The 24431-nt window shown below is 52.2% G+C and overlaps 1 protein-coding gene across 5 annotated transcripts in view; it reads right to left on the reverse strand.

Moving 5' to 3' along the window:
- The window catches only part of CXCL12 (C-X-C motif chemokine ligand 12), a 28967-nt gene extending 22520 nt beyond the window's left edge, over positions 1-6447 (reverse strand). For all 5 annotated transcript variants that reach the window (XM_004432413.3, XM_004432414.3, XM_004432412.3 and 2 more), the window contains exons 1-2: positions 6341-6447; positions 2149-2266 (exon numbers count right to left, since the gene is read on the reverse strand). In XM_004432413.3, coding sequence (XP_004432470.1) covers positions 2149-2266; positions 6341-6401 — 179 coding nt within the window. In that variant the 5' untranslated portion in view covers positions 6402-6447. The remainder of the gene's footprint in view (positions 1-2148; positions 2267-6340) is intronic.
- Positions 6448-24431: the final 17984 nt, after the last annotated feature.

Genomic DNA, 24431 nt, shown 5'->3' on the forward strand with positions numbered 1-24431 from the left:
TGGGCGGCTGAGAGGAAGGAGGCGCTGCCGTGATGTGGGCATTCGCTCATCTGGCCCCCACATCAGGATCCTCAGTGGGGCCAGGTGCCCCGCTCAGCAGGCTCAGGTTCCAGAGGAGTTCAAGGGGGGCTGGGAAAACACAAAGCTAGCAGTGCAGCAAGTTCCACTGCAGAGATATGGGGCAGTGAAAAGAGTCTTCCCAGGGGAGTTCAGGGACACTTCACGGGGGGACATCTGAGTCGGCCTCTGAAGGATAAGTAGGAGCTGGGCAAATGAAGTAAGGAGGAGGGAAAGCAAGAGCAAGTACAGCAAAGGCGTGATGTGCTCCGAGAATACGCAAGAGCAGAGACGGGACGCTCAAGGAGCAGGTGCCAGGGGCAAAGGAGATTATGGAAACTTGGGAGGATTGTAAGTGGAGAGTGACAGAAGCAGATTTTATTTGGTGGATAATCTTGGTAGCACATGGAAGACAGACTTAAGAGTAAGCCTGGAGGCAGGAGACCTGCAAAGAGGTACTGGAGTGGTCTGGGCTGGAGTGGAGAGGGCAGTGAGGGGAGAGGGCAGCGAGAGGAGGGACAGTGCAGGGGGGCAGGAATAGTGTAGGAAGTTTGCCAGAAAAATGGTTTCCACAGAGATGTTACAAGTTCCCGAATGCCCCATGGTCTCATTTGATTTTTTAAAGTTCATACCCCACCTTCCTCCTACTTCTCAGCTCCACTCACAGCCTCCCTACCTGAAAACTCCTGGGGAGGACCTGGATGTGCCTCTCTGGGTCCCCTCCATAAAGCCCTGGGTCCCAGGTAATCTCAAGCAGCCTGAGGACTTCCCTGCCCAGCCACTCGTGGGTCTATGAGGACAGTCTGGCCAGCACAGTGGCTCGGGCATATCCATGGGAGTCTTCACACAGCCTGCCTATCAAGTGACTGAGGTGTGCAGAGGAAGGGTACGGCTCCAAGCAAGGCAGATTGCGGTCCAGATCTGGGTACCACTGTATATTAATTTTGTACTGGCCCAGACTTGAGAATTATATTTGGCTTCTTCAACTTCAAGGTGCGTTCCCAGACAAGTGAACCAGCATCATCTGTCCTGGAAAGCAGGCCCACGCTAGCTAAATGCAGTATCTGGCAAAATACCTCTCACAGGAGAGATAGTATTTTATTCTAAGCAAAGTCAGTGGAAAAGCATTCATCTTCTAGTGGCCTAAAACATATAGTAAATGACAAACACGTTCAAGGCAGTGAAGGCTAGGAAAAAAGACAAAGAAAATCAAACCTAAAACCAGTTGGTGTTGGGTGGAAAGGCCTTCAGGAAGTGGAAGCTTTCGTTCCAACTGCTGTGTACCCCCCCACTCCAGTTTTAGCACTGGGACTTTTCAGGAGGTGAGCTGTCCCTGGGAGGCCCTGAGCCTCACCTCCCGGTGTCTAGACACAGGACCATGCTCGCCGTGTGCAAGTGTGGGCACAGGAGCCCTGGAGGCCAAGCAAGGGCCAGCAGGCTCTCCTCCTGTGCCTGCACTGGGCGAGAGATCTTTGTATCTTATGTATGTGTGGTTTTGGTTGGTCTCTTTTCCCATGTGAATGAAATCCAGTGTTAGCAGCTGCCGTCAACACCAACAAAAACAAAAACTCACACGTCATGTTGGAGAAAATGCTGTTAAGTGAGCTGATGATTTTGAGTTTTTCACCAAATGGTTAAAGACGACTGAATTTGGGTCTTGTGAGTTTGTGCTGTGATAAAGGATTAATTGAGAGCAGCAAAGCCCTGAAAGTGGCAGCACAGACAGAACCATCACCAGCCAAGGGCTGGCGAATCTACTGGAATCCCACAGAAACTTTGGTGAAGCCCATGTTTCTCCAGCTTGGAGGCATCCAACTGTGCTGCCCTTTGCTGCCCGACGGGAGGAGGCATGGAAAGAAGAGAAAAAGACCACTGTGAGCCAGCACAGCACCAAGGGTAAGAGCAGTTTTTGAAAGTGCAGCCTGGAGGTGAACTCAAAGTCTTCATGGTAATAACAGCCGCCTCTCATGATGCCAAGTTCAAGGTTGGACACTGGGCATGTGTCATTTCTCTAGCTTTAACAAGTCTGCGAATTAGGTGTTACTATGCTCATTAGATGTGACATCCCTGGAGGATGACATTCAGACTTACACGATCTGAAGGGCACAGGTCGGAGTGTTAAGGATTTTCAGATGTTTGACGTTGGCTCTGGAAACATGGCTCTCGAAGAATCGGCAAGGACATCTGTAGCTCAGGCTGACCGGTTTCTCTAAAAGAATAATGATAACAAGGCAGCTTGTTATTACCCCGCCAGGCCTTGGGGATACACGCATGTCTGGTTCTGCAGCTGAGGCTTAAGATGGTGGAATGACGGTAGGATTAAGAGGGATGGGGTGAGTCACGGGTGCATCCTGGCAAAGACCACCTCCTTGGGCAGCACAGTGAGCTCTGGGTGGGCTCAGGCACAGCCTCTACAGGGCCAGAGGGGAAAAGGCCTTGGGAGAGAGTAGACCCTAAGAGGACAGGGAAATTAAAATAAGAAGCTCAGGCGTCTCAAGATAAAGGTAGTAATGAGAGGAGATCAGCTTCAGTCTAAGTACTGAGGCTCCCAGTTTTTCTCTGCAAAATAAATTTCTCTAGGGCCAACTTAGAAAGACCTCCCTACTCAGGGAATAGGATCAGAAAGGAGGCTATAGGCTCTCTCTCCTCCTGCATCTCCCCTGGGAATGCCAGCCCCCCACCCCCAGTCTCCTCTCCTCACATTCACCTTAAGCCCAGGCAACCACAAAAGACTCCCAGCTGCCTTCCTACCTGGGAGGCCCCAGAGGGCAGGCCAAGGGCCCACCTTCTCCCAGCACTTCTCTGAAGGCGCGGAGATCCTCAGGGCTGGAGTCAATTGTGGCTTTCATTGCCCAGGCAGGGATGCTGCAGCCTCCTGGGTTATAGTACATCTTTGTTTGCCAATTCACCAATTTGCAAAATGCCATAATTGACACTCATTAGTGTAAATTAGCAAAGGGCTCCTGCAGAACCCACTGCTCACTCTTTAAGTCTAGAATTGCAAGCCCTCAAGGGGCTGGGATTTGTGGGTTGTTTTTTTTTCCCTGCAGATTTTATCCAAACCCTACTTAATACCCCAAATTATTTGAATCTGTGGATCCTTTCATCGGGGATTAAACGTACGTCTGAGAATATTTAGTCGAGAGATTTAAAAAAAAAGTTTGCCTGTTTACAGAGCTCCCAGAGGCCTCCTGGTGGTTCTGAAGTCCTACACTTTGGGGCATGAAACCTTGTGATGGAGGGACTTAATTTTTTTCTAAAGGCTGCATCAGTTGAGAGATGACTTGGCCTGGGTACAGTAGCCTATTTAGCCACCAAGTCGGGTTGGGAGGTGGGGGTGGGGGTGGGGGTGGAGGCAGACCACACAGCCCCCAGGACCAAACTGATAACCAGGAAGGAGAAAGCCTGGCTTCAGGGCGCTCAGTGACTCCTGGCACTTGGAGAGCCCCCGGGGCAGACTTCATGTTTATACCTGATCTGACTCCAGAAACCTGCTGCTGAGACCTGGCTTTTAACAACTGCATGGAGTCCCTGCAAAGGAAGTCTATACTGTCCTGTAACCGGATCACCTGGGAAAGCGACCCCAGAGCTGGGGGCTGGATGGCCTGGGGAAAGGAGGAGCCACAGTTTCCCCTCTGAGTGTCCTGTCTCCAGGTTTCCCTCGAATTCTCATGGGTCCTTCTGAGCTGAGTCGGACTGCAGAACTGGGGCCCGGCGGCGGGGCAGGACGGGTCCCCACCCCAGCACAACCAAGAGATGGAAGGTGCACAGTGTGAGAGCTGCAGGGGCAGCAGTGTGGCAAGGGGTGGGGGCTACTCTCCGTGTCTGAGAAGCTGTTCTGACTTCACTAACGAAGCAGCGGAGATCAGGCCAGAAATCAGAGCAGACTCTGAGCTCAAAACACAGGCTTTCTCTTTTTCTCCTCTGTCCCCTCTGCCCCCTGGGATTATTCATTTCCTTCAAAGGCAATTCTTATTCCTGCTCCCAGGACCCAGTTGCCTGCCTGTCAAATGGGGAATTTCAACAGGTTTTTAAAGTGACAGAGCTTCAAGTGATCTTACCAAGCACACTCAGTGCTGCGTCCACCCAGTGTCTTTTCTGTCATTATTACTAACTTTTCCAACTGTTTTGGATGTGACTCTGTATACAGGCAAGAGGCCTGACTGGCCCAGATGTTACCTGGGGTTGGCACCTGGTGAACGTGCTCTTGCTCCAGAGCAGTCCCCAGAAAACCCTGCACTTCAAGGCAGAGAAAGGAGCCCCGGCCAGCCCCTCCAACCAGGCCTGGGAATGGGGCCCACCTTAGGTTTAACCCCTGGAAGCCCAGGGCACCCAGGGGCCCAGCTGCGTGGCCGAGGTCAGCCAGGGGAGGAAGGACAGTAGCCGGAACAAGACTCCGAAGTACAGCTTTGGGATTCAGCATGTGGCCAGAGGGCACACAGGCTCCAGGTGGTCAAAAAGTGCATTCTGGGCTATGCACGCAAGGAGGACAGAGCAGCCTGGAGCCTAGGACTCCCACCCGCCCACTCAGCTGCCAAGAGGCAATTCAGAGGGGCAAGCAACCAACCCTTCACAGGGTCAGGAGGAGTCTGTGATGAGGCCCCCACTTCCTCTGTTCTCTCCCCAGGTCAGCTGTGCCCAGGACTCAATGACCTGGGTCCCTGCATTCTAATCTTTTCTGCATCTCTGGAGGGAAGGGGCAACAAGGGGCAGCACCATGTCCTCACAGAGGTGCAGGATGACACCTCCAGTCTCACTAGACCACTCAATGGTTAATGCCCAAACCAGAGTGTCCCCATGACCTGAGGGGTCAGTGTGAAGACACAGTCTAAGATACTTTTGCAGCCAAGAGAAAAATTCTAAGTTGCCTTCCATTCGCGTCCCTCTGCAGCTCTGATCAGCAACTTGCTATGCTTTTAAAGAACACTTCCCAGGCGGTCAGCCGCCAATCCCGGTTAGCCCAAGCCCTGCAGCCTGGCCCAGCAGCATGCATGCTCCCTTTACCCACACTGGCTTCCAGGACCACGGCCGCCAAGGATGCAGCGGTGCAGTGGTGGGTCTGCGACCAGAACCCAGCCTAGCGCTCCAGGCGCTCCAGCCCTGCACAGACCGCGGCTGCACCAAAAGCGCTGAGTGTCCTTCAACCGTTGCAGGGTTCGTTGGAAACTTCGCACACAGCCAAGAAAGGGCAGCGCGGCCTGAATAACATGGTTTTGTTTTCTGTGCTCAGAGGCAACAGTTTATTTTGGTTTGCAGCAACGGTATCCTGTGACAGGACAGCGAGATTTCCCTTAAGCTTCAAAAGGAAAAAAAGCTCTCTCCCTCTCCCAGTGAAACAGGACACCACCTTTCCCAGTGGCCTAAGGCCGTGGCAATTGAACTTTGCAGCAGCGCTCATTCCGAGGTAGTGCGCTCGCTTGGCCGGTGACAAAGGCGCCTGTCTGCAGGTGTGTTTTGAGGGCTGGGGAGGGGCTGGAGCGACCTGGACGGCCCTTGGGCCTCTCTTCGGTGACCCCGGGAAGAGGCAGGAAGCTAGTAGCTGGACACGCGCCCAGGTTCGCCGCGTCGTTGCGGACCGTGGAGCCGTGCAGACGCGCGGCCAGACGAGTGGCGCAAACCCGACAGCTGCTCGGTAGGGCTCGGCCGCGGAGCCCCGCTAGGGTGGGTGCAGAGAGGGCTGGCCTCCTCTGGAGGGGACGCCGCGCAGCTGCACCCAACTGCACCGCCACGGCAAGCACGCCGCGATGCTTTGCAAAAGCTTTGCAAAGCGCTCTCTCCCACACGAATCGCCGATCTCATCTCCAACACCAGCGCAGCGGGGCTTCGGAGCCCTTTCGCCTCCGGGAACCGAGGCTAGCGCGCGAAGACACTAGCTGCGGGTTGGGCGGCAAGGGCCCGGGGCCCGCGGCTCCTGACTGGGCTCCACACCCACTCGCGCCCTCCCGCGCCGGCTCCGAATGCACTCTCCCCGCGCTCCTACCCAGTGATCCTGCCCGACCTCGCTCTGCAGCCCGCTCCAGGTCTGGCAGCCGTTCCCCCGTCCCGGAACCCGAGCCCGGCTGCGTCCTGCGAAGCCTCAGCGCGAGTGGTGCTACGCACCCGGCTTCGAACGCCGCACCCCGAGGGAGCGCGCCCTGCGAAGCGGGCTGCCTCCGCTCCCCCGTGCACAGCGGCGGAATGGGGTTCGTTCAGGGCGGCCCGAGCGAGGGCAGAGGAGCTGCAGCCCGGCACCGGGCACTGAGCCCTGCGCCCTGCCCACGCCTCCGCCGCCCAGTGCACTCACCGTCGCTGAGGCAGAGCGCAGCCAGCACGAGGGCCAGCACGACGACGACCTTGGCATCCATGGCACGGGCAGGCGGCGGGCAGACGGAGGCCGGACGCGGAGAGGACGCGGCGGCGGAGAAAGTGCGGCGGCGGGAGGCGCGCGCCCAGCACTTTAGAGGCGAGAGCCGGGCGGGGCGGGGCGCGCGGCAAGGGGCGGGCCTGCAGCCGAATCCCGGCGGGGGCCGGGGGCTCAGAGGCGCGTCCCCTCCCGCACGGCCGCTCCTCCTGTCCCCTCCCTCCCACCCTCCTCTGTGCCCGGGGAGCTCCAGAGGAGGCCGTGTGCTCCGGCCTTTGACCTCAGGTTCTGCTGGGTCCCGCTCCGTAGGCCTGACCTGCAGCGAGGAACCCAGCCGCGCAGTGAGGCTTGGCTGAAGGTCTGGTTATTGTTCCCATCGTGCAGATGGAGAGATTGAGTCCCGCAGGCGGGAACTGAGTGAGAACCGAGGAAAAACAAACAAGTCGGTCCTCGGGGTGAGGGCTGGCTGGGCCGGCGGCGTCCCGGGGTAGCTAAGAGCGTCCTGTTTTCCTAGCGTAGGACCTCGAGGTGACACCGGCCCAGGCTCAGTGCACAGCGTCCCCTAAAGCTCGGCAGAAGGGAAGGAGACTGGTCTTTGCAGTCAGAGCGACTCCGATTCCAAGCCAATGCTATCACCTACTAGCGAGCCTCAGTTTCCTCAACTGCACAGTTGGGGCTCTAAAATAGGAGGCTGTGTCGCCAGAGGAAACAAAAGCAGTTCGCCCTGGAGGCTCTTAGGGGTCAACGTGAATTTACTTGGCCTTTTGTAGCTCTGTTCTCTCAACTGTGCAGTGGGCTCCTCGCAGTTCCACAGGGTGGGATTGGGAGAATCGACCGAGACTCCCCTCGCCATCACCGCGCGGTGCTCAGCATCGAGTCTGACACACAGGACCCAAGAAATGGAAGCTAGAAATAATTGTTTAAACTTCGCTATTTTCTCCCCCTCCTCAGTGAAGGCCCCGGGCGACCCAAAATGATGAGAGGAGAAATCCCCTTCTTCTCTCCCCCCACGCCGACGGTGCTCCTGGCGTCGGCCTTTCTGGTCCAGAGAACACCACGAGTCGTCCCTCAGGTGTCCAGCCCTCCTGACAGACCGCCGCCGCGGCGCCGCAACCCAGGCACTCTGAGAAGGGGCAGCCGATGAGGGAGGGTGCAGGCGGGCGTCCAGGGAGGCGCAGAGGTGAGAAGAGCGCCCTTTTGGGCCTCGCTAGTGACCACGGGACGCTCTAGCCACCTCCTCATGTCCTTACCGGCATAGCCAGACAATGGAGTGGATTCTGTCCCCGCGCCCATCAGAGGGACGCGCGGTGGGGGACAGGCATTTGTCTCTGGGGAGCCCCAGAGTCCTGGCCATCGGGGGAGTGGGTGAGGCCCGCCGGCCCGGGCTCAGCAGCTCCAGCTGAGAGAGGTAGTGGTCTGCAGGAAGCTGTGAGAGCTCCGGGACTCCGGCCGTGGGTGTCTTTTGTGTCTTGTTTTCCAAACAACTTTTCTCGCCCAGTTAGATGCGCTGTGAACCTGCACTCATTTATTCATTCATTCATTCACATCCGGACCAGCTGACCTCGGGGCACTGGGCGTAGGGCCAGAAACCTTACTGACTTTGTCCCTGCACTTAACTAACAATCTAGTGAAGAAGACAGTCCTCGGGCATCCTCCGGCCTGCACCTGGTCTCGGGAGCGCGGGGGCTAGGAATCTCCAAACTAGTGATCCCTGGACAAGACAAAGCAGGGTGGCCGGGCTCGGGCGCCCTCTGGTGGCGAAGTCTCACACCGCCCCCCACTCGCCCAACCCCCCGACTCCTCTCTCCCCGCCCCCAGCCCCGGAGTCCCGGTGGGCCGCCGCTCAGTCCCGCCCCTGATCGCTGAGCCGCGGGGTAAAGCTGGGGAGCTCCGCCATAAATCCGGCAGCCCGGACCTGGGGGCGCGCCCTGGAGCCCGGAGCGCGGGGCTTTGCTCGCAAGTCCGGCCAAAGCAAACGCCAAACTTCTCGCTTGCTTCCTTTTTGCCACGGAACATGGTGCTGCCCCCGCAGCCCAAGGGAGCCACTGGGAGGGACCCCCGTGGGCTGGACGGAGAGGAGTCAGGGCCTCCTGCCTGGCCGCGGCCCGCGACTCCGGGACAGACATTAGCGTGGGACCCGTCGGTGCTGGTGCTGACCGCTTCCTCCGTTCATTTATTAAAATACTACTGATCATCTATTATGTGCCAGACACGGGCTAAGTGTTTGAAATACTTAAGCAAAGGAAACAGAAGACCTCCCCAAACCCCTGTCCTGGAGTTTACGTCCTGGGGGTGGGGGAGAGAGGAAAATGGTACCAAACATAACTAATTAAGCACATAATCTATAGATGGTCATTAAGTGCTATGGGGAAATGGAGCAGAGGGAAGGAGAGGAAGTTAGAATTTTAAATAGGGAAGCCAGGGGGTCCGTGTTTTAGGTAAAATTCCACGATTTTTCAGTTGGCAAGCTATTTAAACTTAAAACTCTGTTCAGGCCAACACTCTGGAGGCCAGGGAGGTCCGACTGTGCCTTTTTAACCTGGCCTCTGTGCCCAGGTTAAAACCACAAGGGTGCCTCCCAAGTTCAGGGCGGGAGAGCCCACCACCCTTTCTCCTCTGTCCTTTGCTTATGTCACTGTCTTTGCTTAAAATGCCTCACCTTTCTTTCTCTGCCAGGGAACTCCATTCCCTGTCAAGGCCCAAAGATCTTCCAGATCTCTCCCACACTGGGCTCAGAGCTGCTGCTTCTCAGAGACACCTTAGTCATTGCGGAGTTCAAGGTGGAAGGGAGGCAGGGGTCTGGCTGTTGAGTTAAAAGGCAGGTGCACCTCCATGGCCCGATTGTGTAATGGTCCCTAGACCCCTGGTGCCCAGTCCAGGTACCTACCCACGGCCCTCTGCCCCGCCTGGGAGCTTCACTCCTTCCGAGTTCAACGACCCAGCTTTCAGGCAAGGACCTTAGCACAAGTTTGAAGCTTTGCACCAAATCGTTGTTTTCCGGTGTGTAACTGACAAGATGACTTTAGGTGGTACTCTGAAAACGTTATTTTTAAAAATATAGATTTATATATTTATTTTTAGATTTTTTTCACCTTTTAATTTTTTTTTTTTTTCTGCTGAGGCAGATTTACCCTGAGCTAACATCCATTGTCAATCTTTTTTTTTGCTTGAGGAAGACTAGCCCTGAGCTAATATCCGTGCCAGTCCTCTATCTTTTTGTATGATGTGGAACACTGCCACAGCATGGCTGGTGAGTGGAGTAGGTCTGAGCTCAGGATCCGAACCCACAAACCTGGGCTGCCTAACCAGAGCACATGGGGCTTTAACCACTTGGCCATGTGGCTGGGCCTATTTATTTTTAAAAGTAATAAGAAAAGCATGTAACTGGCACATTGAAGCAAGCATTCAGATATTTGTTGATTGATTTCACTTTTTAAGCATATGATTTAAGGTTTCAAAAGTAAGTAGGTTTAAACTAGCATAGCATGAAGCAGTGTAGGTGATTGGGAGCATAGCAAAAATTCAGATAGTGATGCGAAAAGATACAAAAAGAAAATGCTGCCTAAATAAAGAACATTTTTTGTATTATTTCACATTCTCTCTTCCTTTCTAAACAAACCACTTGGCCCCAAAGTAGTAACACAAAATCATACAAGGAGGTATGGCATCTTCCTCGCTCTTGTCATCCAGGTGAAGCCACAGAATGTTCACCTCCTGGGTGAACTTGCAGTGCTCAGGCCCTGGGAAGAGTGTGGGGACATAGGAGGTCCCACCCGTCTGTCCCTTCACCTGAATCACAAGTCCTTCCTCTCCAGCTTCTAGTGTGTGCCTGGAGGGGCACAGCCAGGGACAGCTGCATTGCTGCACCCCCCCAGCCACCTCTGTTCTCCCACCTTTGACAACTCCCATTGGGGTTCATGAGCTGGTGTTCTACCCTGGGTGCCAGGAGGCCCTGTGAAAAAGACAAATCCTCAGAACCCCGATGCTGTCGTCTGTGGCACGGGTACACTAGCTCTCAGGGTTGGTGTTGGGATTTACTAAGTGTGAAACCACTTGGCACAGAGAAGGCCCTCAGGAAGGTATTTACATAGGACCTCAGCTTGCTTTCTCTGAATTTGTCACATCTGATTCTTACAAATACCGAACTTGCAGAATAAGCCCTAATATCTCAACTTTGAAGACATGGAGCCTGAAGCTCAGAGTGGTTGAAGCCAACGTGGCAGAGCCAGCCAGGGGCAAAGGCACAACTCTCTGGGACCAGCGTCTCTGGATTCTGGAACAGCAACAAGGCTCAGCATCTGCAGGGCTGGCCATGTTTTCCTTGACTGGATCCCAAATTGACCTCAGGAGCCAGTTCCAAAGACCCCCACACCATCCCGGAGGGAAGAACCCCAGGGAGGCTGAGCCAGGGCTCCTGGATGCAGGGCTGGGACCTGGCTGGCTTTGGGGCACACACGCAGGCAGGGCTCACCCTCGGTGAACATGCACATCCAGCAAGCCAGACCATCTGTTTAAGGTGGCTGTGCGCAAAGCCTCTCCCTCTATTGACACTCATGAAGCAGGGGTGGTATTTTCTGGGGCATTCTCCAGGAGCATCAGACTACCAGGGCTAATGTTCTGGGGCAAATGAGACCCAAGGACCCCAATAGTGCAGGTCTGTATCCAGCCACCACACCAGCTCCCACACACTGACTCACCTCTGTCTGCGCCCCGTCACCAAAGTCAGTGGAGTCAGGTCCAGATTTCTCTGCCTTCCTAACCCCACCCCTCTCTCCTGTTACCCCTGCCTCTGGGCACATTGGTCTTGGCATCTGAAGCTCCACTGGAGGTTCTTGAAGTATGCACCAGCCCCCACTATAAACCCCTGGGTGATGGGGAGTGTGAGCCCAGGGAGGATAAATAACATTTGCGCAGGAATCACTCAGTGTGGTACACCGTTCACCTCCTTTATTCTTACATCTACCCTATGAAGTGGGTTCAGTGTTAACCCATTCCCAAGATTTGGGAGCTAAGATCACACAGCTATTCTTCCAGAGAGCTGGGATTTCGGTCAACTCAGCCTGGCTCCGGAGCAGGGCTGTTCCTGGTGAAGGTTAGAAGAGTGGGTTTCCTGTATAAAACACAGGACACCCAGTGAAATTTGAATTTCAGATAAACGAGTCATATTTTTAGTGTAAATATGTCCAAAATATTGCATGGGACATACTTTTACCAAAAAGAATTATTCTTTGTTCATCTGAAATTTAAGTTTAACTAAGTGTCTTGTATTTTTATTTGCTGAGTCTGATAACCGTCCTCCAGAGACTGTGCTCTTCACAGCACAATGGAACCCCTATTTGTGGGCTTTCTGCCTGGGCCTTCAGGACATGTCGGCAGAGGGTGGGAAGGATGCGGAGAAGAAAAATTCTGGAATAACCCACTTTCTCAGTGATGGGATTTCTTGAGTTTTATTACCACAAAGTTTTATTATGCTGGAAAGTAGTGCATTAAAGCAGTATGGGAATGATCTTTTTTTGCTCTCCTTTATGCTATCAGCAGTTTAATACCACACTAACCCCAACCGTGACCTTCCAGAATTAGTCTTGGTCATGCCCAAGGCAGGGAGAAGCAGGCCCCTTCTCCCCAGCATCACCAGCCCTCCTCTTCCTTTGGTCCAGGCAGATGTATATGAAGCCCAGCTACTGACAAGCTTTCCTTCTGTTTTAGGTGCCATGCACTGTGTAGGGGGGATGAGGAGGAGCCAGCATCCCAAGAATGAGCATCACATGAGCAGTATCCTGCTCTGGAGGGATCTGCAGATGAGGAAAAAGGTCAAGAGCTGCTGTGGGTTGTGGAGGAAGAGCTGGGCCTGCTGCCCACACAGCTGGTCCCCTAGTCAGAGAAGCCAGGACTCCAGCCTTGCTGGCCTTCCTTGCTCAGAGAGGGGACTCGTACTTCTTTCTCCGCCTTACTTCCCTATGGCCAGGAGTCTGGACTCTCGCTGCACAGATCCACTGGACAAGACCCTACGTGGAGGCTTCCCAAAGAGGCTTTCAATGCCAAGTGCAGACTGGCCCAGGGAATGTAAGTGGGAGATGGACTCAGGTGGGGATGATCACCCAACACCAGTAGGTACCCATCCCCTATCCCCACTGCTCAGAAGTAGATTGGGGAGGTTAAACAAATTGATCGTTAAAAGATATTTATGTTTGGGGATAATTTACCAAATAAAGAATTTCTAAATTAGAGTTGTTGTTGTTGTTTTTTAAACAGTGCAAATCCAGGATGCTGACTGGGAGTTTGGACCTCACCCATGAAGCCTCACTGGCTTCCAGCTTCCAGCAACCTTTTTCTTCTTAGGTTCCCAGAATGAAGTTTCTATGTTTGTAGCCAGACTGAGTGATCAATACTCCTTTCTTTGTCTCTGTAGAGTACCCAAGTTTTGCCTCAGAGTCCTAGGCTATACCACCAAGAGGTGCTATACTTCCTTAAGAAATCTGCAATCCAACCTTGCATCCATCCATCCACCCTTTCACCACCCATCCATCCATCTATACATTCCTCTGTCTATCCATCTACCCATCCGTTCATCAAACCAACCATCCATCCACCCATCCATTCATCCAACCAACCATCCATCCATCCAACCATCCATCCATCCATCCATCCATCCATCCACCCACCCATCCACCCATCCATCCACCCACCAATCCTTTCACCCATCCACCCATCAATTCATCCACCCATCCATCCACCTACCCATCCATTCATCCAACCATCCATCTACCCATCTATCCCTCCATCTTTCCATCCATCCACCTGGCTCTCCCCTTCAACTACTCCACGTGAATCTTCTCCAAGTGCTCTAGCCCTGAGACTCCTTTTCCACCAGGAACAGAAAGGTGTGCTGCCTGCTTCCTGGACCACAGGGGAAGAAGAATCAAGCATCAAGTGTCAGAAACTCGGAGATCACACAACAAGCTCTCACCTTGAAACAGATCGAAACCTTCGCTTCCTCCTGACTGATGGAATGGCTTCTCTGAAGGGCAGGGAGGGCTTCCTGGGGAACGCCCACCCAAGCGGGAGCTGAGGAGAGCAATGTCTGAGCACTCTTCAACCCACACTGCCCATCCCATGGTTTTCGTCCATAAATTACAAAAAAAGAAAAAGAAAGAAAAAAATAGCAAAGAAACAAACCTTTATTTCTCTGTTTACTCCTCTGAATTTAATGAGCAGTTGTTAACATGACTGAAACCATCTGATGATTTTTGCCAAATGGAAAAATCTCCCTACAGGGGCAATAAAACAAATATTCAGGATAGGGAGAGGGGGTCATAAAAGGCATTACTCGGCCGTAAACAGAGGCGGGTGGTGGTGATGTATTACTCCTGCCTCTGCAGCTTTCAACAAAGTTCTGACATTCCAGGAGGGGCTCTGACCCGAGGCGATATTTACTTCTGCGTCTTCTTCGGCAGGTCAGTGTGGGTATAATTCTGTCCACCAGTTGACTGGAGTTGAGGTTTTGAGCAGGAAGCCCAAACCCTGAGCGCTCGTAACTCGGGAGGAGTCAGGCACCTCTGGCCAGAGCTTGCCAAGAAAAGCACAATGTACTGCCCTGGCCGGATGGGGCGATGGGCTCTGAACACCCAGGCCATTATCAGCCTAGATGGATGGCCTCAGTTTGTACCTGGTCCAACAGTGCCACTGGTTTGTTCAGTTGTCAGCTGTATTTTGTCCCAGAACTCTCAGAAGGCTCATCCTTTGTTGATATACCACCACGCAGAGATGGTAGTCTTAGCTGTAAGATAGTCTCATGCCACCTCAGTAGAAAGAGCCCATAAGCCCGGCAAAGATCTTAAAGTCTGAAGGGGAATCAAAGCTTAAACTTATGAGGACAGGTGTTCTTCCCCAGGGACCAAGCACCCAGCTGCCTCTTGAGATGGCTGCAGTTATAGGTCCTGTGTGCAGTGGCAACTGCAGTGTGGCCGAATGTCAGACAGATCCCAGCGATTCCATAGACTGGTCACATTGCCAGCTCATCTGAGCTCCCCAGCAGCATTGTAGGGCAAGTGTGCTTATCCCACTCTTCAGGTGCAGACAGCCAGGGTCAGAGAGTGAAGGGACTTTCCAACACTACGTGAACTGGCGGCACAGGCTAGGCTCTGACCAGGGCTCATGATGTGGCCTGCATGTCCCCTTCATGCCCCTGGTCTGGATGTGGAAGTGCCTTTAGTTGCTTTGGATGTGGAAGTGCAGACTCCCTCCTGAGCCCTGGGCCCACTGCGGGCACGTTGTTGGTGTGAGGTAGGCGTCTGTAACACCGCTGTTAGGCTCTGCTGAGAGCCCAGAGGAGGCAGTTTAATAAACCTACAGAACAGCTGACCACAAAGACCAGAATAAGGCCTGGGTCCCTTTGGTCTGTGTCTGCAGCCTGCCATGGGGCCTGCAGAGCCTCGGAGGACCTGGCCGCCTGGGAGCTGCAATGTGGGCCAGGGGCTGGGTGCCCTGGGGGGCCATGGCACCAGCTATCACTGTTCCATGCCCACCAGTACCTTCCTGGGGGGGCCCCAGGTATGGCTTTCTGGGATCCTGAAGAGGGGCTCACTTGGCCGTGCCCTAGTAGACCTGAAATCCTCACAACTAAGGTCATGCCCAGATACCAGGTTCTTAGACTGTGATGATTCAAAACAGGCTATGGATGGTTAGAGGAGCTGGAAGAGGGGATGGGATCTGCTATTCCCTTTAGGTAGAGCCAGAAGCTCTGAGGGTGACACTCTTCTGTCCTGTATAAGTGCAAGGAATGCCAGCATTTTTGTTATTATTTACTTCTTCCCAATTTACAGCTCCTGTTGATTTATGAAGCAGCTCTCACGTGCGTTTCTCTCTCCCACTGAACTGCAGTGAGGTACGGTCCCATCCTCATTGCTGATGAGGAATCCAGGACTCAAAGACTTGAGGGAGGTCACTCAGGTGGTGGGTGGAGATGCCGGTCCTGGGGGTTGTCATGCCCTCAGCTGCGTGATCTCTAAAGGCTGGTGCAGACATTGAGAGAGCTTGGAACAAGAAGGAGCAGCTCATTGAAGGGTGAAGGTGAGTCTGCTGGATCCTCTAGTAGATTTGACCTCAGCGAAAAACTATTTACTCCCAACAGTCACTGCCGGGCTCCTGCAGGCTCCCTGCCTCCGTCTCAACACAGGGGCCTTTTTAGGCAGGTTTCTACACACAGCTGGTCCCAGGGTCAGGCCTGATGTTAAGGAAACAGGTTTTGAGCCCCCCTGCTCACCCCTCCCCCATTGCTGCTTTCAGTTTGGTCCCTTAACAGGTTCTTAAACGGGAGCTTGTTTTCTGTACGCTCCCGGAATTTGGGCAATCATGGTTTCAGTGAGAAGCAGCCTGTCTGCAGGCCTAGGAACCATGGGAGATGGGAGTGAAGACAAATTGGTCTTTTTACCCAGGGCCAGCTCTCCATTAGCATTGAGGTAGCAGAAGGGGGAGGTGGAAGGAAACAGGAGGAAGGACGGGGCGTGAGAGCTGCACTGAGATCCAGGGAGGGAATACATATTCCAGGAGCAGCATCTCCATAGGAGGAAGAGGGTGCTTGTGTGTGTCCGTGTTGGTCAGCCTCCCTGGGGCAAGCCTTCGATTCCAGGACCCCAGGGAGATGGTGAGGGCAGGGCCAGGCTGGGGGTGGGCTGCCACCTGTTCCTCCCTCCATCCCTAAACAAGTGTAGGCATCTCCCTCCCAGGCTCCAGAAGTGAAAGCCTCCTCTTCCTTTCCCCTACTCAGCCAGCCCAGGTGTGTGCCTATCCTTGCCCCAGAGTACATCTAGGGCCAGAAGGTCATCTAGGCTATGAACAGCTGGATCGATTCTCGGAATGACAAGGGGCCAAGGAAAAAAAAAAACGAAAAAAACTTGTTTATTCAGGCGGAAATGCTTCATGTGTGCAAAATTTGACCTCCATCTCCCCACGTTGCCAGATGGTAGATATGTTTAGTTTGCAAATAAGAAAAAAGAAGAAACTGAACGAGACTGAGATCCACCTGTCAGGTTTCACAAGGCTCACTCCCCACTTCCAGCTCACAAGGACATGGCTGGCGCCCAGCGAGGAGGGGTGCCAGCGGGTGGCAGTACCCAGGTTGCCAAGTAAAGAGCCTCAGCTCCCCATCCCGGCCGCCTCCACCACTTCAGCCTGGCCTGCAGTGTCCACTGTAGGACCGAGTGAACTGCTTAGCATATCCTAAGTTCAGCTCAGATCACAGCCAAGGAGGGAAGAGATGCTCTCAGCATTGCAGCCAGACTCCACCCAACACCAGGCACCTTGGACAGAATCCAATTGGCTCATGTGGCTGCAGATTTGGGATGCTTTGGAGCCCAGCATGGGTGTGAGCCCCACACCTGCTGCGTCTGGTAGGTCAGCTCAGGGAGAGTGGCGTAATGGTGAGAAAGGCCAGCCAGCAGCCATGGAAGGCTCTGTGCTCCTGCCCAGTAAGCCCCCTGCCTCCTGGGATCTATTTGGGGAAGGGATCTGGGCAGGCTCCTCCATTCCTATCCATGGGCGCTCAAAACCCTCCTTGTTCCTCTCCCCACACCCTGAGAATTTTCTTTCCCCGAGTGTCCATACAAAGCAAGTCATCTCAGCAAGGCCACAGCTCCAATCCCGGCAGTCACACCTGCTCACGGGGACTTCCCATCCTGGCACCCAGCGCCATCCCCAGGATATTCCTTGCCTCCACTCTGCTCTGCTGTGGTGAGGGCTCACTCCCTCCCCACCATTCTCCAGGGCTCTTCCTCATTCTCTTTCAGGGGTGACTGGAGGTCCTGGCAGGAGCTGACCCCCAAAGATAGGGCTTTCATGCAGAAGTCAGAGTGGACAACCCAAACTCCTTGAAAGCTCTTCTACTTCCTGGTGAAGTCCTTAGAGCCCCAGCAACGGTGGAGCAGGAGAAGGGACTTGATATGACACTCAGTGCCTACAGGTTGTTGCACAGCCCGCTGTCCCAGATGAGGAGACGGAGGCTCAGGGAGTTTGTCTCCCATAAATGGAGAAGATGGGATTTGAACTCACACTGAACCACGGATCCTGAGTTCTCCCTTCCCTTCATGCTGCACAAACCTTCTCAGGGCAGGTGGACGAGGTATCTAGGCGTGATGGGGCTGTGGTCTTGAGTTACAACAAGAATATGCATGTGTCACAGGAGAGGAGCAGGAGAGGGGTGGAGGGCAGAGGAGAGAGGCAAAAGGCAGGGCCAATTTGAAAGGTTGGATGAAGGAGGGTGTATCAGAGCTAGTTGGATACAGTTGGATTCAGTTGAAGATTAAAAAGATCTAAACAGTGGAGATGCGGTGGGTGGGGGAGAAATGAGGGCGCGGACACTGGGGCATGTTGGGGGCAGCGAGGAGTGATTTGTGGAGCAGATGCACGAGGGAAATCATGGGACCAAATAGGGAGGCAGGTTGTGACCAGGTCGCAGAGATCTTGGGTGTCCGACCAACGAGTAGAGAAGTGTTATTCTGTCCTCAGTGTCCCCACCCTCCCAGCCCGTGGGCACAAATGGGTTGGAATTTTCAGAAACTGGTAACTCTCCTCTCTTTCACTAGAGCCCTCTCACAACAGCCCTGCTCCGAGGGTGGGGCCCAGGGGTGCCCAGGGGTGTCCAGCTCTACCCTCTCGCTCCTTCGTGTTCCGTCCACATGCTGACACTGGTCGTGCTGCTGGTACTGATCCTAAAGCTGCCATCGGTGCCCTGGCCTGAGCCCCACAGCTCTCAAGCTGCCCATTCTCTAGCTACAGAGGCAGAAACTGTGCTCTTCCCTGTGCAGCACGGAGTGGCCCCTCCTCTCGCCTGTGCTGCCCTCTGCCACCAGGATGACAGGCCCCTCAGAGCTTCCATCTGCCTGCAGCATCCTTTCCACCTTCTAGACTCATGCAGAGGGCCAGGAACCAGAATGCCTCCCACAGCCCTCCTGTGCCTCCACCTACAGCTGCATGTCACTTCACTCTTCTCTGCAGACACCTCTCAGCCAACTGATTCCAGCCATTCGAGCCACGGCAGGACATGTCCGGAAGGATGTGAACCCCCACGATTAACCCCATTGGACCACAGCTGGGGATGCTACTGAATTCTGGAGGCAAAAGGGAGCCTCTGAGAAGATTTGAGCCCAGGACTGCTGGGATCAGAGACTATGTCTTTTATCTGTGTGTTTCGTTAGCATGCAGATGGTTTATTCAGGAATGCTCCCAGGGTTGATACCTGTGGAAGGGGAGGGAAGGAAGCAGGACTGGGCAGAGGGAGAAGGTAGGCTGTGACGCAGCCTTAAAAAGGTCCCAGTCAATCCCATGGTAGCTCTGATTCTGAGGGAGCAGGGACTTCAGGCTCCCACCCCAAAGGGTCGCTGATGCTGCTGCCCTGGGAAGAGGTATGGCCATGGACCCGGCTGCTCTCCAGCAGAGGGCAGCTTCTGATGGGGTGGCTGCCAGGTGGCCACCAGCAAGTGGCACTCTCAGCCCTTGGAAGAAACAAGTCCTTCAGGGGGACCTGGTGGCCCATCCCAGAACCTTCTACTGTTCACCTCTTGCCTTGCCAAGCCACATCTCAGGAAGAGTTTCGTGTTAGATGAGGAGCCTGGCCAGTTAAGGCGCTGCATGTGGACTGGCAGAGGAATCCACGCACACAGGAGGCTCACGGTGTGGGTGGCCGGCTTGGACAAGCAGGGTGGACGGGGCCTCTGTGAAATCTCAGGGTGCCCAGAGGAGTTTCATGGGACACCTTTCAGACTAGTGGCTTGGCCTGGTTTAAGATGAAATGTAATTTTAAGAAACTTTAATAATGGAAACAGCAGGGATATAAAAATTCCACCGGCTTGTTACAGTAAAACGTCTACAAACCTTGTGCGGGGGTTTTTGCATTAGTCCATTTCCACAGTCACAAGTGACTAAAACCCAACTGAATTAACTCAGGCCAAGGTGGGGGCATTTACCCTCTAGTTCCTGTAAATAGATCAAGGATGGGAAGGGTCCATGCCTCAAGGGTCCATCTCCCCCTCTCTCCCTCTCTCTCCCCTTCTCCATATTTGAAGTGGGGGAGGAGCGGTTGCTCCACAGAAGGGCACTATGGTCCCCTTTCCATATTTTGCCCCTGGGCTTGGTCTTTAGGTGTGTGGGGGTCTCAGTGAGGCCCTTGAGTAGGGAGAGGGGAGGAGCAGTGTGGAGGATGGCTGGACAGTCCCCACAGCCCAGCCCCAGCTGCCCAATGGGGTCCAAGCCACAGTGGTCTCTGTGACAGCGGTTCACTAGGGGTGCTGTAGATCTGGGATGTGTGGCTGCTGTCCTGATCCCGCTGGAGGGTCCTTGCGTTTTAACTCCCCTCCCCCTCCCTACCCACTTCAGCTGCTGGGATGTAGATGAGGCCCAGGCCGGAGGAGAGAACCAGTGAGAGCAAGAGCAGGGAGTAGGCCAGGTTCAGAGTCTGACCTAGGCTCCCACGGTTGGCTTTTTTTCTCCCTATTCTTCACTGCTGGATTCTTTCAAAATCCGGTGGGATATTCAGGATGTCTGTCAGAGGCAATAACGCTCTTCCTCTGGGTCACGTGGCCTGGCAAGGCCCAGTATGGTGAAGAGTGGTATTAGGGGGACTCACATGGCTGCTTTGTGGATTTTGGAACTTCCGGTCCACATGGGCCCCTTAATCCTGAGCTCACAGTAGACAGCGCCAGACAAGGAGGGCATGGATAACACCAGCCACCAGGTGACCCAAGAGCCAGGGCTGAGCACCACCAGCAGTCGTATAGACACACCAGCCAGCGCACGATTGCCCAATCTCCTCTGCTTAGCACTGTAGCTTAATATCGGTGGGTACCTTCCCTGCATGAAACACAGTAGGGGAAAGAAACGGGGAGTTGAACTAAGGTTTATTAAGCATCTCCTATGCGTCAGCACACTCCTGGGAAATAGACATACATTATCTGCTTTAATTGACACGCAAGCTCTATGAAGCAGGCAATTTCATTGCGATTTGTTAACCTAAGAATGGAACGGGCTTAGGAGACATTAGTAACTTGCCCAACCCTACAGCTGGTGAGTGTCCAGGATTAAAATCTGGGCTGTCTGGTTGAAGCCTGTGAGGGCCACACTGCCTGTCTCCAACAGGCAGCGGCTCCTCCTCTGTGTTCCCAAGAGAGTCACTTAACAGCGCTAAGCCTCTGTGCCAGCATCCTCGCTTACAAACAGGGCGAACCGAAGCCTCTCTCTGCTCTCTGCGAGGAAGAAGTGTGTGTGAAAGTGCTCTGTAAACTGTGAAGTGGTGTGCACTTTGCACCTTGAGGTGTCACGATTCTTACCATCTCAGCTGGGTTACAGCTCCAACAAGGTTACAAGGGTGAGTCTGTTTGCTTGTTTTCTATCTATTTACGAAGGCCCTCAGGCATGAGAGGGTAATGTGAACCACTGACTCCTCATCCCACTAATGCAGCGCCTATTTTTATCTGCAGGAAAGCAGTTTTGCAGAGGAGGCTCTGAATGCAAAGCTCAGAGGATGTGCTAGACCTGGAGATCGCTGGGGTACAGTCTCTGCTTTCCTGAACTTGGTACCCCCATGCCCAGTGGATGCAAAGCACAGAGGACCCTTCTGTAAGGCCACTCCAGGAAATGCTTGATAAATGAACCGAGGGATGGATGTGGGGAGAGAGGTTAGGTGACCTGTCCAAAGTCAGTAAGACTGGGGACAGGATAAAACCCAGGTCTCCTGAGGTCTGGTGCAGTCTGATTTGACCAGGAAAGATGTTAAAATAGAGGGACCTGATTCCCAAACCCCACGGCCTTTTTTAATCAACCCTAGTGGATCCAGCCTTTCTGGAAGGACCTGAGTTTCTTACAAAGATCTCAGAAATCCCACCCCCTCTCCTGATCTGCAAACACCAAGAGCTCAGAGACCTGACAGGTGACAGACACTTCTCCACCCCAATGGGGCCTGGGAATCGCAAGTTGATTTACTCCTCTTTCAAGGAAGGCAGAACCCAGATGCACTTCAAGGTAGATAATTTCTGTTTGTTTCCTCCCCAAGAAAAGCACAACTAAAGGCGCCTACATATTCCACACCCTCTTTTCAAGGCCCATTAATAAAGAGCCTGGGGCCAAATCATAAACATGGCAAACTCCATAGCCTCTAAGGCCAGCAGAGCAAGGGCTGCATTAAGGGGGAATTTCAGTGAAATGCCGCAGAGTTCCTAAATTCATACCAGATGAGTTCCATAAGATTAAAGTTATTACAATAAAGCCCCAGGGAATCAATCATGCTCTGCCATATAACCTTCTTGGTTTACCTCATCATTCACACAAATCGCTTTCTCCAGGGCCTCAAGGAGGCTGTGGAATCCATGGAGTTAAATGTGGCAAAATGCAGAGGGACAAGGTTGAGAAGGGCAATGCCACAGTTTCCACGGGTTCAGACGACCCTGAGGCCTTCCTGAGCTGGACGCACCCAAGCTGGGCTGGACTTCAGGTTGGAAAGTCCCAACAGCCAGGACAGCTTGGCCTGGGTGGGTGGCTGGGGTCTGGCACGTGGTTTATTTTGTGACCCGTCACAGTGGAAGAGTGGAAGTCCAGGACAGGACGGGTGTGGTCCCTACATCCCAGCCTGCCTGCAGCACACCCCTAGGGGTGGTCATTGTCCAGACCTTGATAAGAAACAGGCTAAAAGCTGCTGAGAGGCTTGGTAAGTTGTGAAACCTGGCACGGTTCTCTTCGTTCTTTGATGCTACTTTGATGTTTTCAGTTTTTATACTTTTTTTTCTCAAAGCACCTCCCAGCCATCTAAGATAAATCTCCTGTGTGCTCTTGCACTGTGAGCCCCCTGGCTCTTGGTTCCATTCTCCTGTCTCCCCAAGGATCCTGTTCCTGCTTGGCAGAGAGTTCTTTCTACTTGAGGCCACTGTGGTCACCCCACTCTCTTGCCCCTCTGTCCTGGAGTGCGAGCCCAGACCTCATTCCTCACCGCACCTATGAGGCCAGGCGTCAGCTTCCACCTCCACTTTCCAGCAGAGTCCCAGGACATTCACAGAGGAGTTATAATCTCTCAGACCCAGACCTACCTAGAGTCTCTGCTGGGGCACCTGCATCTTGCTCTCAGGCCTGTCCCCCTCAAGTATCCCCAGCTTGGCCACACTTTGGTATCAAGCCCCAGGGCCCTATTCCTAGCACTCTGTCCAAGTCCTCACTCCTGCTTCATGATACTGAGTGAGACCTTCCATTCTCTTCAGATAAGACCCGGCTCTCAGCCTCAGAAACGTAGTTGGACCCGATGACCAAGCAAGATACTCACAAAGTTGGCTAACATGGGTGCATTGCCCCATTTTTCATTTGTGCATTCTTACTTAGGCTAACATCTAATTTAGGACTTATGCATCAATATTTGTGAGAAGTATCTGTAGTCTTCTTTTTCTGTACTCTTTTAGGTTTTGACATCAGAATTGTATTAGCTTTCTAAAAAATAATTGAGAGAATTTTTTACCTATTCCTGTGCTCTGGATCAGTTTAAATTCAGTGTTTGAAAAAGCTCATCCAGAAAAACGTTTGGACCAGGTACTGTACACGGTGTAGTTTTGATTTGCTTTTTAGGCTTTCTTATCTCTTCTTGAGTCCATTTGTATTTTTCTAGAAAAGAGGATATTTTATTCAGCTTTTCAGAGTCATTCATATGTTTGTATAATTATGATCCTACTTCTTTTTGATACTCAAGTTTGGATATTTGTGCTTTCCCTTTCTCTATTTCTTTCCTTTTTTTCCTTCCTTCCTCCCTCGCTGCCACCCTCCATTCCTTCCTTCCTTTTTCTTTTTATTTTTCTTTTATTGGTTCATTTTTGGTTTTTCTTGACTGGGCTAATTAATATTCTTTTCTGTTCTAGTCTACTCTATTCTATTCTATTCTATTCCTTTCCGTTCCATTCTATTCTATTCTATCCTATCCTATCCTGTTCTAATCTCCCGCCTCCCTCAAAGAACCACCTTTTATATCATGATCAATTGATGCTGCTTTTTCTGTTTTAACTTTTTAATTCATTTATGATTCTATGTTTAATAGTTTTTAGTGACTTTAATTTTTAAAAACTTATTGAATAGAATTCTTAAATCACTTTTTATTTTTTCATATTTATTACTAAAAACATTAAGGGATAAGCATTTTTCTATGATTATAGCTATAACAATATCCCAAAGATTTTGAGGAGTGTTGTTTTAAGAAAATTCCATGAGCTATCTTAAGTTTTTCTTTGATTGAAGTATTGTTTAGGGAAGAGCTTTTAAAATTCAAAATCATTCCTTGTTGTTATTGGCAATGACTAACCTTTTGTTATGTATTTCTAGTTTGACTCTATTGCTGTTATAGAAGGTAGTTTCTGCTATTTTTCATTTTCTTTTTTTTTTTTAATTTGAGATTTTCTTTGTTGAAATAATATGAAAAAAGTAGAGAATAGAAAAAGATGTAAACTTTCTGTTTGCAAGGCATGGAGACACACTCATATATAAATAAACACATGTGTTTATATAAATATATATGTGTTATATATATGATTGATCTAATTAATTATATTATTTAGATTCTCTGTATTTTACTCATCCTTAATTTCTTGACATACAGGATTGAGCGAGAGAGCTACATTCAAGTCTTCTAAGGATTTTGTATTTTACCAAATTTATTCTTTTATTTACTCTGGCTTTTGTTTTATTTATTAATGCTATGCTATTTAATTTTTTAAAAAGTCCTTGATAGCTCTATCTTTTTTTTTTTTTTTTTTTGTGAGGAAGATCAGCCCTGAGCTAACATCTGCCAATCCTCCTCTTTTTTCGCTGAGGAAGACTGGCCGTGGGCTAAGATCCATGCTCATCTTCCTCCACTTTATATGGGTCGCCGCCACAGCATGGCTTGACAAGCCGTGCGTCGGTGCGCGCCCGGGATCCAAACATGAGAACCCCAGGCCACCACAGCAGAGTGCGCGCACTTAACTGCTTGTGCTACCGGGCTGGCCCCCAATAGCTCTATCTTTATAGTTTACTAACAAGT

Source organism: Ceratotherium simum, chromosome 6 (assembly GCF_057802395.1).
Source record: "Ceratotherium simum simum isolate JZ-2026a chromosome 6, ASM5780239v1, whole genome shotgun sequence".
In the NCBI taxonomy this organism is placed as follows: domain Eukaryota; kingdom Metazoa; phylum Chordata; class Mammalia; order Perissodactyla; family Rhinocerotidae; genus Ceratotherium; species Ceratotherium simum.